This window comes from Thalassophryne amazonica, chromosome 2, assembly GCF_902500255.1.
Source record: "Thalassophryne amazonica chromosome 2, fThaAma1.1, whole genome shotgun sequence".
NCBI lineage: Eukaryota > Metazoa > Chordata > Actinopteri > Batrachoidiformes > Batrachoididae > Thalassophryne > Thalassophryne amazonica.
The window spans coordinates 114,552,202-114,564,918 of record NC_047104.1 but is presented as its reverse complement, the minus strand read 5'-3'; the positions used below and the strand labels follow the sequence as shown (position 1 = coordinate 114,564,918).

Here is a 12,717-nt window from a genome sequence, read left to right as displayed (position 1 = left end):
CTTCTGTTTAGGGCTACGCTTCCTCCTCACAGTCACCCAGTCAGCCTGCTTTCCCGGCTGCTCGGGATCTGCCAGGGGGTAACTAACGGCGGCTAAGCTACCTTGGTCCGCACCGACTACAGGGGCCTGGCTAGCTGTAGAATTTTCCACGGTGCGGAGCCGAGTCTCCAATTCGCCCAGCCTGGCCTCCAAAGCTACGAATAAGCTACACTTATTACAAGTACCGTTACTGCTAAAGGAGGCCGAGGAATAACTAAACATTTCACACCCAGAGCAGAAAAGTGCGGGAGAGACAGGAGAAGCCGCCATGCTAAATCGGCTAAGAGCTAGTAGCTACGCTAAGCTAGCGGATTCCTAAAAACACGCAAAGTGAATAATGTGTAAATAATTTAGAGGTGATTCAGCAGAAGGAGTGCTTTAGTTAAGGCACATAAAGATTACACTGGGAAACAAATCGTAATCTAGATAACTAGATCAATCTAACTGCGCAGATTAAACAGCTAACAGATACAGAAAAACACCGCTGTGCTCCGGAACAGGAAGTGTGGTGTACTTTTCAATATGATTGGAGCATCTTTTAATTTTGACCCCTGTGTAATTCTTTAATTGACCTCTACCTAGCTGCCTACTGAAATTCAAGTGGCCAATTGTTTTTTACAAAAGAGGATTGTCTATGGTGTATTTGTGCCAAATTTGATGCTTGTATCACCATTTTCAGGATTCCTCTTCTAATATTCTCTTATGTGCTGCACTATCTAGCTGTGTTTGTGGTATGTTGATGGCTTTCTTGCACCATTGGAGGATTAAACTTTTTTCACATTCATTTTTGTGAGCCGGTTCCTTTCAGACCGCTGGGGTGACTGCAGTGCTGAGACCTTCCACCATCTCAGAGACGGACTCTGGGACTTCTTGGAGGTTCATGTCCTTTTTCAGTTCAAAATGGCATTGCTCACTGACAGGATCCTCCTCTGGGGTTTTGGCTCCATTAACGCACTCCTCTGTTTGTGGGGTAGCACACACAGGAGATACGCACTCTCCATTTACAGCCGGCTGTACGTTTGCTTCTTCCACATTTTCTGTAAGAGAAGGACTCTGTAATTCTCCATTTTCCATTTTGCTTTCCCACTTGGGCACTGCAGGAATGTCACTAGGCGAGACAGATGCCAGGGTGATGATCTCGTGAGCAGTCATAGTTGCTTCCTGTTCAGCTGCCTTGACACTAGAGGAGTCTGTTTCTTCTTCTGCAGGCTGAATGTCAGTGGAGACCTTCTCTGGTATCTCTGGTAAATCCTCTGGAATCTCTGGAGCTACTGCTTCTGGTTTGACTGTCTCAAGTTCTGTAAAATGAGATTCAGCTACCACTGAGTCTGTCTCAGTGATTTCAAATGCATCTTTTGCTTTTACAGTTTCTGGCTCTGATGGTTGCTCTGACTCTGCATCTGGTGGTTGTTCTGGTTCCTGCTGTGGTCCTTTCTCTGGCTCCATATTTGGTGATTGTTTGGGTTCTGGCTCTGATGATTGTTCTGGCTCTGGTGGTTGCTCAGGCTCCACTTCATGTAATGCTTGATCTGGTTCCTGGGAAAGGTCTTCTTCTTGTGCTTGCTCTTTTTCTGAATCTTGAACTTGTACTAGTTCTACAGCTAGCTCAGTCACTGGCTTTGTTTCAGTGACAGCAAGTGGCACCACAGTCTCTGTCACCATCACAGTGGTTTCTGTCCCAGAAACAGTCTGCGGTATTGGCTCTGGCTCTTGGACTTTGGTCCCAGTGTCAGCGATCTCCCCTACGACAACAGGAACATCTTGTGGAACTGCTGGACTGAGACCTGGTTCTTGTTCTGGCTGAGGTTCTAGCACTGTAACAGTCTCCACTACAGAGAGGCTTTCAGGTGCAACCACTGGCTCAGGTTCAACCTCACTAGGCACAGGTTCTTCTGATTCTGGAGTAGCTGGTGCCTCTGTTGGAGCCACAGGTAATGAGCATATCTGTTCTACTGCTGCTGCCACTACAGGCTCCTCCTGTACTGTGTCCTTTGGTGCTGTTTTTTCAATATTGGACTCTGGGGCTAAAACAGGCTTCTCTGAAACAGCCTTTGAAGCTACTTCTTCAGGAGGAGCTTCTCCTGGTTTTGGCACAGTTCCTTGTGAACTTTCCTGTATTTCTTGAGGAACGGATGCTGCTTCTTTTGCACCTCCAGAAGCTGGTTCCTCTGAAGCTGATGGAGCAGTTTTGTCTGGGCCTACAGGAGCTGGTTCTTCTGGAGATGCAGGTTTTGGCTGTTCTGGAGCACCAGCTTCAGTTACAGCTGCTGTATCTGATTCCACAGCTGTTGCTGAAATCACATTATCTGTTTCACCTACTGTAGGAGGGGTAGAGCTCTCTGCACTAGCTTGAATGGGCTCCTCTGAAATGGCAGTTGTTGCTTGGACTTCATCTTTCTTGTCCTTGGGATCGCTTACATCATATCCTTTCCTTCTTTTGCTCAGTTTGCCTCCCATGGTGTTTCCTATGGAGAAATAAATGATAGTGTCACATAGGAAAATAGGGCAGAGTCTTTATTCATGCAAAAATTGATTTAAAATGGCAATGGATAACACAACTGAAGGAAAATATTGTAAGTTCATCAAGACATAGGTCACAAAGTGCTGTCACAACTATCTGATATCTGGTTACTTTGGACTAAGAACAAAATTCATAGGAGGCATAGCGAGAACATACAACATACAAATGTTGTAAAGGAGGACTCCAGCAACTAGATGTCAGGCTATAATTCTGAACCACTGGCTCCTGAACATAGCTGTCACTTTTTCATTTTGTATTTTTATGTTATACCACAGTTCCCACAAAAAAAAAGTTGTACAAGGTCATAACATCACTTTGTAGTAAAGATGAAGTTACCCCCCGTGACCCTTAAATGGACTAAAAGAGTATAGAAAATGAATGAATTGCGACATTGTGACCCCGATATTGCGCCCCTCCTATGTTTTAAACCTGTGCTCCGCCGACCCCCAGATGGGCAGGCCTTACACTGCTGTGTGGATCAGTACACTTATGTGATTGGATGAAGAGTGTTGCATTTGATATTGTATGCGGGTGACATGCTCGCGTTGTTATACAACCCCAATTCCAATGAAGTTGGGACGTGTGTGAAATATAAATAAAAACAGAATACGATTTGCAAATCCTCTTCAACCTATATTCAATTGAAAACACCACAAAGACAAGATATTTAATGTTCAAACTGATAATCTTTATTGTTTTTGTGCAAATATTTACTCATTTTGAAATGGAAGCCGGCAACACGTTTCAAAAAAGTTGGGACGGGGCAACAAAAGACTGGGAAAGTTGAAGAATGCCCAAAGAACACCTATTTGGAACATTCCACAGGTGAACAGATTAATTGGAAACAGGTGAGTGTCATGACTGGGTATAAAAGGAGCATCCCCAAAAGGCTCAGCCATTCACAAGCAAAGATGGGGCGAGGATCACCACTTTGTAAACAAGTGCGTGAAAATATAGTGCAGCAGTTTAAGAACAATGTTTCTCCATGTTCAACTGCATGGGAATTTAGGGATTCCATCATCTACAGTCCATAATATAATCAGAAGATTCAGTGAATCTGGAGAACTTTCTACTGTACATGTAAGTGACAATGCTGAAAACCAACATTGAATGCCCGTGACCTTCGATCCCTCAGGTGGCACTGCATTAAACCAATATCATTGTATAAAGGATCTTACTGCATGGGCTCAGGAACACTTCAGAAAGCCACTGTCAGTTAACACAGTTTTTTGCTACATCTACAAGTGCAACTTAAAACTCTACCATGCAAAGTAAAAGCCATACATCAACAACATCCAGAAACACCGCCACCTTCTCTGGGCCTGAGCTCATTTGAAATGGACAGACGCAAAGTGGAAAAGTGTGCTGTGGTCTGATGAGTCCACATTTCAAATTGTTTTTGGAAATGAAAATGTGTGGCGCATTATAAAGTGCAAAATATGACAACGGAGACCTTGGACTGTTGAACAGCTGAAGTGGTACATCAAGCAAGAATGGGAAAGAATTCCACCTACAAAGCTTCAACAATTAGTGTCCTCAGTTCCCAAACGCTTATTGAGTGTTGTTAGAAGGAAAGGTGATGTAACACAGTGGTAAACATACCACTGTCCCAGCTTTTTTGAAACATGTTGCAGGCATCCATTTCAAAATAAGCAAATATTTGCACAAAAACAATAAAGTCTATCAATTTGAACATTAAATATCTTGTCTTTGTTCAGGTTCAGGTGACTTTATTCGTACCAGTAGGTAGATTTGACTTGCAGCAAACAGAAAAGGGCGTCCATGATAGTCAAACACAACAATAACAATGAAAACACTAAAAACACTAACAAAGAACATGTGCAAAACAAAATGTAACAGAAACACCACCGGGGACTCACAAGCTTACTAACTTGTGAGTGGTGTATTCAATTTGCAAAGCATTCTATTCTGTTTTTATTTACACTTTACACAATGTCCCAACTTCATTGGAATTGGGGTTGTATCTGAACAGTATGTGTTATATCAAAACTTTGTACTGCCTGTGTCTGTGTCAGCATGATAAGCAAAGAACAGAATATTTTATGATGCATATTGTCCCAGACGGAGATATGAAGACCTTAGTTGTATCAGTTTAGACTGTAGTGTAAGTGATGTCATTTTTCGGGTATGTAGGCAGAACATTCAGGTCAAATCCAGGCATTGCTACAACACTGTAGGATGACTAACTGGAACAAATGTTTTACTGTAAAATGTTTAATAGGTTTGGGTTTTACTCAGATAATTCGTTACATATGAAGAAAGCCACATTTATTGCCCACACACCCAGGAGTGAACTGGGGATCTCTCACACGTCAGGCAAATGTCTTACCACTGTTACACATTGGTTCCCTACAAATTAAAATACAGCATAATTTCATAGTTTACAAAGATTGCGATAATGTTGCATTTTTATATTGTACCACTCTGTTCCCAGCAACCGGTTATTATCAGTTATCAAGTTGTTCACCAATGAATATGGCTTTTTACACCCTGAAGAAAACCATACACCCTGAGCCCGAAGGCCGAAGTGTGTATGGTTTTCTTCAGGGTAAAACAACTTGATAACAATTTTATCATATACCTATAAATGATAAATATTGTATGGTTTTCTGAAGGGTGTAAAAAGCCATATTCATTGGTGATCAACTTGATAACGATTGTATCATATACAGTGGTCCCTCGTTTATCGCGGGAGTTACGTTCTAATAATAACCCACGATAGGCGAAATCCGCGAAGTAGTCAGCTTTATTTTTTACAATTATTATAGATGTTTTAAGGCTGTAAAACCCCTTACTACACACTTTATACACTTTTCTCAAACAGGCATTAACATTTTCTCACTTTTCTCTCCTGTGAGAGAAAAGTTCAAACCTTAGTAGAAAAAAATAGAACGTTTTCCTATAAATAATTATGATGGCTTTTAGAACTAACAAATTTAATTTTAACGATCAACCTACGAGGTTGGACACGTAAGAAATTATTAATAGTGACTCACCAGTATTTCACAGTTCCTCTGACCGCGCCTCTTCGTCATGGCGCCGCTCCGCTGTCCGGATTGGCTGATTACTCGGGTGGTATGAAAAATATTACCCGTCCGCAAAAAGGGTGTATTGCAATTTATTCTTTAGTGTTTTATCCAATCATATTGGCGTATCATTTATAGGTATATGATAAATGTTGTTACAACATGATCATCTTTCAAATATCTTACGAGTGCTCCACGTTGGCGCTCAGTGAAGAGAAATGTTTCAGAACTCTGCGAACATGCATATGTTTGGTAAACTTCACCGTTGTAGCAATGCTGCTTGGAATCTACAGAATGATGTTGTGGAAACCTCACTTTCTAATGTCATCATTACTAAAAAAAAAACTAGCATTGTGACAGCATTATGACAATGCAGAATTCTTTGCTGGAAACGCTTTGGTAAAATATAACATTCTGGCAACCACTCCATGAAATTACTAGTGGCAAAGTTAAACCTCAACCAAAATACACTGTTGCATTTATATTGTGTGTTTACTGAGCAGAGTTGGGAACTGCTGTAAATTAACCTGCTACCAAATACAGAATGTCATAAGTCATATGTATAACTTTATTTTAGAAGTTCAGCTATGTACACTGACTGTGCACAGCAGGAGCTTATTACCTATGGCCAAGCATTTTCTTTGTATTTTGTCATAGTACTTATGAAGTGTTTTTATTCTGTCGGATCTCAGAAGTCCTTATTTTAGTCACTTCAGAGGAAAACTTGTGCAGATCTGTGATGGATCTGCTGTGGCAACCCTGAACAAACAGGAGCAGCCGCAAGGCAAACAACAATTTATGAAGTGTTTGTGTCACGATTTTTATTAAATACATTTATTTATCCATCAGACAGATCTCATTCAGCAACATTATTTAACTGTGTTGTGAGCTACAGTACCTGCCTACCATTTCACCACTCTTCATTTGTGCACACTTGGAAAATGGCAGCTCTGCTGGATTTTATTCATGAGCAGACAAGACAACATTTGTCCAGATGATTTACTGCGTTTTTGCACAAACCACTCATGAAAGGCATTTCCTCAGAACATGTCACAGAGGATAAATCTAAGAGAATTGTCTTTGCAACTCACAATGTCACAGAAGCTAACAAAGGCCTGGCAGACATTGCGATTATGTTTACATTTAGTTGGTACAGCAGGTGACTCTGTAGGGGAGGGTCCACTAGTCCTAAGGTCCACTAGTCCTAGGGTCCACTGGTCCTAGAGTGCACTAGTCCTAGGGTCCACTGGTCCTAGGGTCCACTGGTCCTAGGGTACACTGGTCCTAGGGTACACTGGTCCTAGGATCCACTAGTCCTAGAGTCCACTGGTCCTAGCCTCTTTATATTATTTGATGGTGTATATTACAACCGACTGATTTTAAAGTTCACAAATTAAATGTAATACTTTCAAATAGCTAACAAACCACATCCAGTTTTGTTCAATTTACAAAAATAAAACATATAATTCTGTTGACATTCACCTTTAATTGTACGGTTGTCTAAAGATCTGTTGAATTTAAAATCAATGAATAATGGTAATTCACCATAATTATTTTTTTTAAATTGTCATTCTTTTGTAAGCCCACCATAAATGTAAAAACAGCTTCAACATGCTCTCCTTAATACTAGGATTAGGACTAGTGGACCCAAGGACTAGTGGGAAGTTCCCGACTGTGAATTTTCTGTGTACTAAAAGTAGGCTTTACAGGTTTTCTATGTCAGCAACATTTTATTGAGGCTTAAAGTAAATAAATATGAAATTGGTCACTGGATCCTTAAACTGGACATAAATAAACTCTACATGGTGGATCCTTGATCTCTGGACATAAATAGAAATAAACAAAATCTGTAGTTTTTGTCAAAAGCATTTCCTTTCAGATATTATTGGCATGAATGTCTTTCCATACATCTGAGCTGAGCTTTTGCAGCTGTGGTGTGCTTTTGAGGGGTTAAGAAGCGGACTTGCTTCTGAAGAGCAGTGAATCAAAGAACCAGCGAAGCAGCGGATCAAAGCACTGCTTCATTGGTTCAAGCTTCAAAGTGAAGTTGCGCTGCAGAAGCAGTTGATTACAGACCCACTGCAGGGTCTGCAATCAACATAGAGAAATGATCATTTTCTCGACAAACACCCTCAAAAACAACAACTGCTCTGAAGGACCGATAAGGGAATCATTAAGCCAAAAGACTATTGATGTCGGTGGATCTAATCATTTCTTAATGATACCTGGGGAAAAAAATGGTTCTCGATACCCAACCCTATACCTAACCATTATTTTATACATGCTAGACACAGTTCGAACATTACTGTGCCAGAGCCATCTTACCTGTCCTTTGACCTGGATATTAACAGCTGGTGTATATGCATTGAAAATTTCTGTTTTGTAAGGGCAGACTTCTTTAAACATCTCCAGTTGTATATTTGTACAGTGCTATGGTGCCTGGGTTCTCACTACGGTTTTCATGTATGTCAGCTATATCTGAATGTTCTTGGCAAGTTCTTCTTTGCTTACCAGACACCAACTGCATAAAGTGATAGCATAGTGTTATTAGTAGATGGTCCAGGTCCTATTCGACTACTACTAAATATACTACAGATATTGCTTTTAGTTTTAAATGCATTTTTTACCTTTGTGACAGAGTCAGAGAGAGATACACACAGCAAAGACTTTACACCCCATTTAGGATTTCAACCTGATGACACTGGTATTCTGGCATACTGAGTTCTTGCCTACTATATAGTAAGCTAGTATGCATATGGATGTCAATGTCTCGTTGTCTGTCAATGCAACAAAGACTATCTAGTCATCCTAGGATTAGGGTAGTGGGGCTCTATGGGTCTGCAAATGACTGATCAGGCTAATCCGTGCCTGAAAGAGTCTCTGGCAGCGGGGACAGGGAATGGTGGCAGCTGTTGCAGGGTTGGCAGCTGTGTTCATCCTGGTTTGCCTGAGTTCTTCAACCAGGTCCTGTTGGCCTCACATGCTTTGGAACCCTTGTAGACAACTGATTACCACATTCCTCTGTCTTGGATGTAGCCTTAGACTGTCATCCACTTTATGCTATAGAAAGAGGTGATAGGTACCAGTCTGATAGGTCTCATGGATTTACTCGACTACTTTCTTTAGGTTCAGGTTAAGGAAGATCCCTTTTATGTAAAAGCAAAAATCTACTGGCTGTGAGAACATGTGTTTGACACTTTGAGCAGTAAGCCAATCCAGCAAGAAGGTGAAAAGTCAAAGACACAATATGACTTCATGACAACCCCATGCTCCCATGGAAATCAGCATCCAGTGGCTAAATCATGATACTGAACCAGGGCCATCGTTAGCAAAAGCACAATAAAAACACACATTTGTAACCATAAAGTATCTACACCAAAAAAGTCTGCCATGGCAAACTGCAAAGATGCATCAAACTGCTTTTAGTGAAAACAAAGGTTACCATTTTTCATTACATAGTACCAATCTGCATAAAGGTTGATAGTAGCTGCTTTCAATGTGGGATGATTTTAATAAATATGAACTGACTGTAATACACTTCCTACCGTTCTAGGAATGTATAAGCCTGTGTGTCAAAGGAGACCTCAGTTTTCAGGGGATTGTGATTTAGTTGTACAGCACACTGGTCTCACTCAGGATGACACAATGTGAGCCTAAATGAGGGTCTGAACAAGTACACATTTGGACACGTTACTGTGCAAAACCGTATATATTTATAGGATCAACTGATGAGCATGGCTGGTCTAACTCATGTTTGCTCACAAAAAAAAATGAGCTATGGCTAGGATTTGTCTTTGGTTTTTGAAGAAGGGGGGGGTCATTTCTGCTTTCTATAAAATTAGAAACTCAAGATGATACAGTTCCACTGAAAAAGAACAAACTTAAAATCCATTTCAATTGGTAACACCTGAATGAATTAAGTTGTTTGAACTTAAACTAGTAAGTTAAATCAACTCTAACTTATTAACTTAAGTTCAAACAACTTAATTCATTTAGATGTTGCCAATTGAAAAAATTCAGTTAAGTTGGTTCAACTATTCTCTTTTTTTTTGTGTGCATTCACGTACAGATATGAATTACCAACTGGAATTTTTTTTGTCACTACCACAGCTCACAGCAAACCACTACAGCAGCAGTGATGTATTTATGACACCGTGTACTTCTGTCTGTAATGTTACACCATCCCTGTAAATAAATATCAAAAGAGGTGATGATTACCACAGAATTCAACTTCCTTTCAACACCAAAATGGGGAACTAGAAGTTCAACTTTTGCTACAGAGTCAGTTTCAGCTGACTAAAACTGAACAATGTCTACAAGTCCAACAATACAAGATGAAGACGTCTGCATGATACGATACCCCTGGTTTTAACCCCTTCTGAGCCTATATATCCCATCGATGGAAAAATTCACTTTTTATTTGTGAGATACTGACAAGCCAAAATGAGGCGGGTGGTAGGGGGTTAAATGGATTATTATAAACACGGTGAGTGTTAAAACATTATGCAAAAAGATGTTTTTGTTGCGTTTCCAACGAGGGTATTTTTTTTAAATGTATGGTACGGGTTAAGGGTGTGAACCTCCTGAGAACTGTCCGTAGTGCTGCAGTGGAGCAATCAAGAGAATCTTCATCACACTGCATGCTGGGAAAGACTGATTAGACCCAACAGTCTACTGAGCAGCACTATGAAGTGACAATAAAGTAACCCCATCTCATGAATACACCTAAAAAATTGTGAATTGTGAAAATTTATGAATATTTTTTCCAACAATAAATACGGTTAGTAAAGGTCACCAAATCAGACAAAGCAGGTTTTTTCAGTTTTAAAGAAAACCCAATAAACGACCATCAAATTTTGTACTTTCACTAACATCTTATCCAGTCAACTCTTGTGTAAAATCGTGAAAATGAAACATGGAAATTTTAACATAAAATATGAGATACAACAGCACGTGCCCTAAACAAAGGATGGGAAATCCCAGTCAGCATTTATGCACCAAATTAACAGATTACCCCCCAAAACAGATGCAATTGTGTTATACACACACACAAAATAGACCAGACAGCAGCTGGCAACGAGCACTGAATGATAAATAGGTTTAGAGGGGTCTCCATCCCCCATCCCAGTCCAGCCCTTCTCTCAGCAGCTCTGCCCTTTTTTGTTCACGATCATTTCACAATCACTCAGCCATGTCAAAGTGTACAAATTTCATGCAACACAAATATCTTTTAGCGAGCTCGATGAAACTCATTCCACAGCCTCACAAGTTTGTGTCCAGCTTTTAAGTAATTCTTTTTTATCTTAAAATTGATTGTTATAATACGATAAATAAAGCTAAAGTGCAGATAACCAGAAAAAATTATAGTCATTTCCTGTAATTCATGGCTTAAAATCCTCAAATATGAGTGACAAAAGAGAGAGAGAGAGAGAGAGAGAGAGAGAGAGAGAGAGAGAGAGAGAGAGAGAGAGAGAGAACAATGGTTTCCTCCTCCTCAAGGCATCTGTTTTTTACTTACTTTTTTCTTTTCTTACATATTAGTTGACACTAAAGCAGACAGACGAGACTATAGTGTGAGTGCAGGGTGGCTGACCTGTATTTGTTGGAGATCCTTTCTTCTCCGATCTGCCTGTGACAGTAATGGAGGTGAAGCTTTTGGAGTGACAGCTGCAGATTCCTTCCCGGCTCACTGGGTTGGACAGTGGCTCTGTGCTGTGAATGAGGAGCGCCCCTCACAGTTTTTAGACATCTGTCGCTATCACAAGCCAGCCTCTCCTCTCCTGCTCTGTCTGAAACATACACCCTCCCAATCTTTAACCCCTCCTCCGCTGCATGCATCCATTCTCTGCAGTGTGACTTCATAAAGGCAGTGGAGTGTTTATTTCAAAGGGACTTCCACCATCAGTTCTGCACTGTCCTGACAAAAGTAATGAGTCACAGTTCCTCGACATGAGATGTTTTTTGCATTGATATGCTGATATAGTGAACTGTGCAAACATCTTGTGCATTTAAAACATGATGATGATGATGATGATAATAATAATAATAATAATAATAATAATACAAAAATATCAAATATTTTAGAATAAAACAATACAATATTTTGCATAGTCAACCTTTCTTCCTTTATATCTCATGATTTTACAAGAATGTAATCTTGATCAATTAATTATTTATTGATTATTAAGCCCTGGTTCCACCGAATAATGAAGGATGACTAATGAGCCACGTAGGATGTTTTTTGGTATGAGTCCAGTTATTGAAAAAACGTGGGAGAATAGAGGCTCTTAGAGGCAGAATAACCTAATGAGGCTCTTGTCTGAGCGTGGCGCTAATTTCAAGAAGTTAAAAATTTTGCAACAACAGCGTGGGGCAGTTTGTGTACGAGGTACTATGAGGACAAACAAGGATTTTAGAGGCATGTTTGTGGTGAGGACGAGGCTGTTAAAAGCCCATTATCCAAGCACCTGGCAGCTACGAGGACAGGACAAGGTATTTTGGCTCAGCCCTCTTGTGCACTACAATCCCACCTGCTTTGTGCGCTGGATGCTGTATGTAAAATAATTATTTTGTAGTGGATTAATCATTTTATGTCAGAGCTTGGATGTTGAAAACACCTCCAATCGCTTCTGGAATCACAGAGGACCGTTTAATTTTGAGCTTTTTCCCTTTCTTTCTCGTGCGCTGAGGTGGAGAACATATTTGGAACAGCCTAGAAGGTTATTATTTGTAATGTTTTAATAGCTTGGTAAAACAGTTGCATGTTAATTCCTTCTTTACATCTTCTTATAATGGATCAGATGAGGTGCACTCTGTGCATGTTGATGCAATGACGTGCACTCAAATCGAGCATTTAAGCAGAACGCAAGCTTGCAAAAGAGCAATTTTACACATGACCACGAAGTTAAAAGTTGGATCACAGTGTCAAAATGACTGTAAGCCACGGAAGAAATAAAGCCATGGAGAAGAAGTGCAGAGGCGATGGTACAGGAACCTGCGGTTCAGTTCTAGCTGGTGTGGTTATGGATGAGTTTTGTATTGTGGGTTTTTTTTTGGGGGGGGGGGGTGATCCACACAGTTGCAGGTGTATATAATTAAAGCAGCCACCTC

At 40.4% G+C, this 12,717-nt stretch overlaps 1 protein-coding gene across 1 annotated transcript; it reads right to left on the bottom strand.

The window, feature by feature from the left end:
* Positions 1-739: 739 nt before the first annotated feature.
* On the bottom strand, positions 740-11,406 carry si:dkey-56m19.5 (cell surface glycoprotein 1). The gene is made up of 2 exons (XM_034192352.1): positions 11,201-11,406; positions 740-2,504 (listed from the first exon to the last, which is right to left on the bottom strand). The coding sequence occupies exon 2, from the start codon at positions 2,494-2,496 to the stop codon at positions 844-846; it is 1,653 nt and encodes a 550-aa protein (XP_034048243.1). The 5' UTR covers positions 2,497-2,504; positions 11,201-11,406; the 3' UTR covers positions 740-843.
* Between the last annotated feature and the right edge of the window lie 1,311 nt (positions 11,407-12,717).

Excerpts from the sequence above, each read along its gene's own strand:
- si:dkey-56m19.5 (XM_034192352.1), bottom strand. The coding sequence starts at position 2,496 with ATGGGAGGCAAACTGAGCAAAAGAAGGAAAGGATATGATGTAAGCGAT.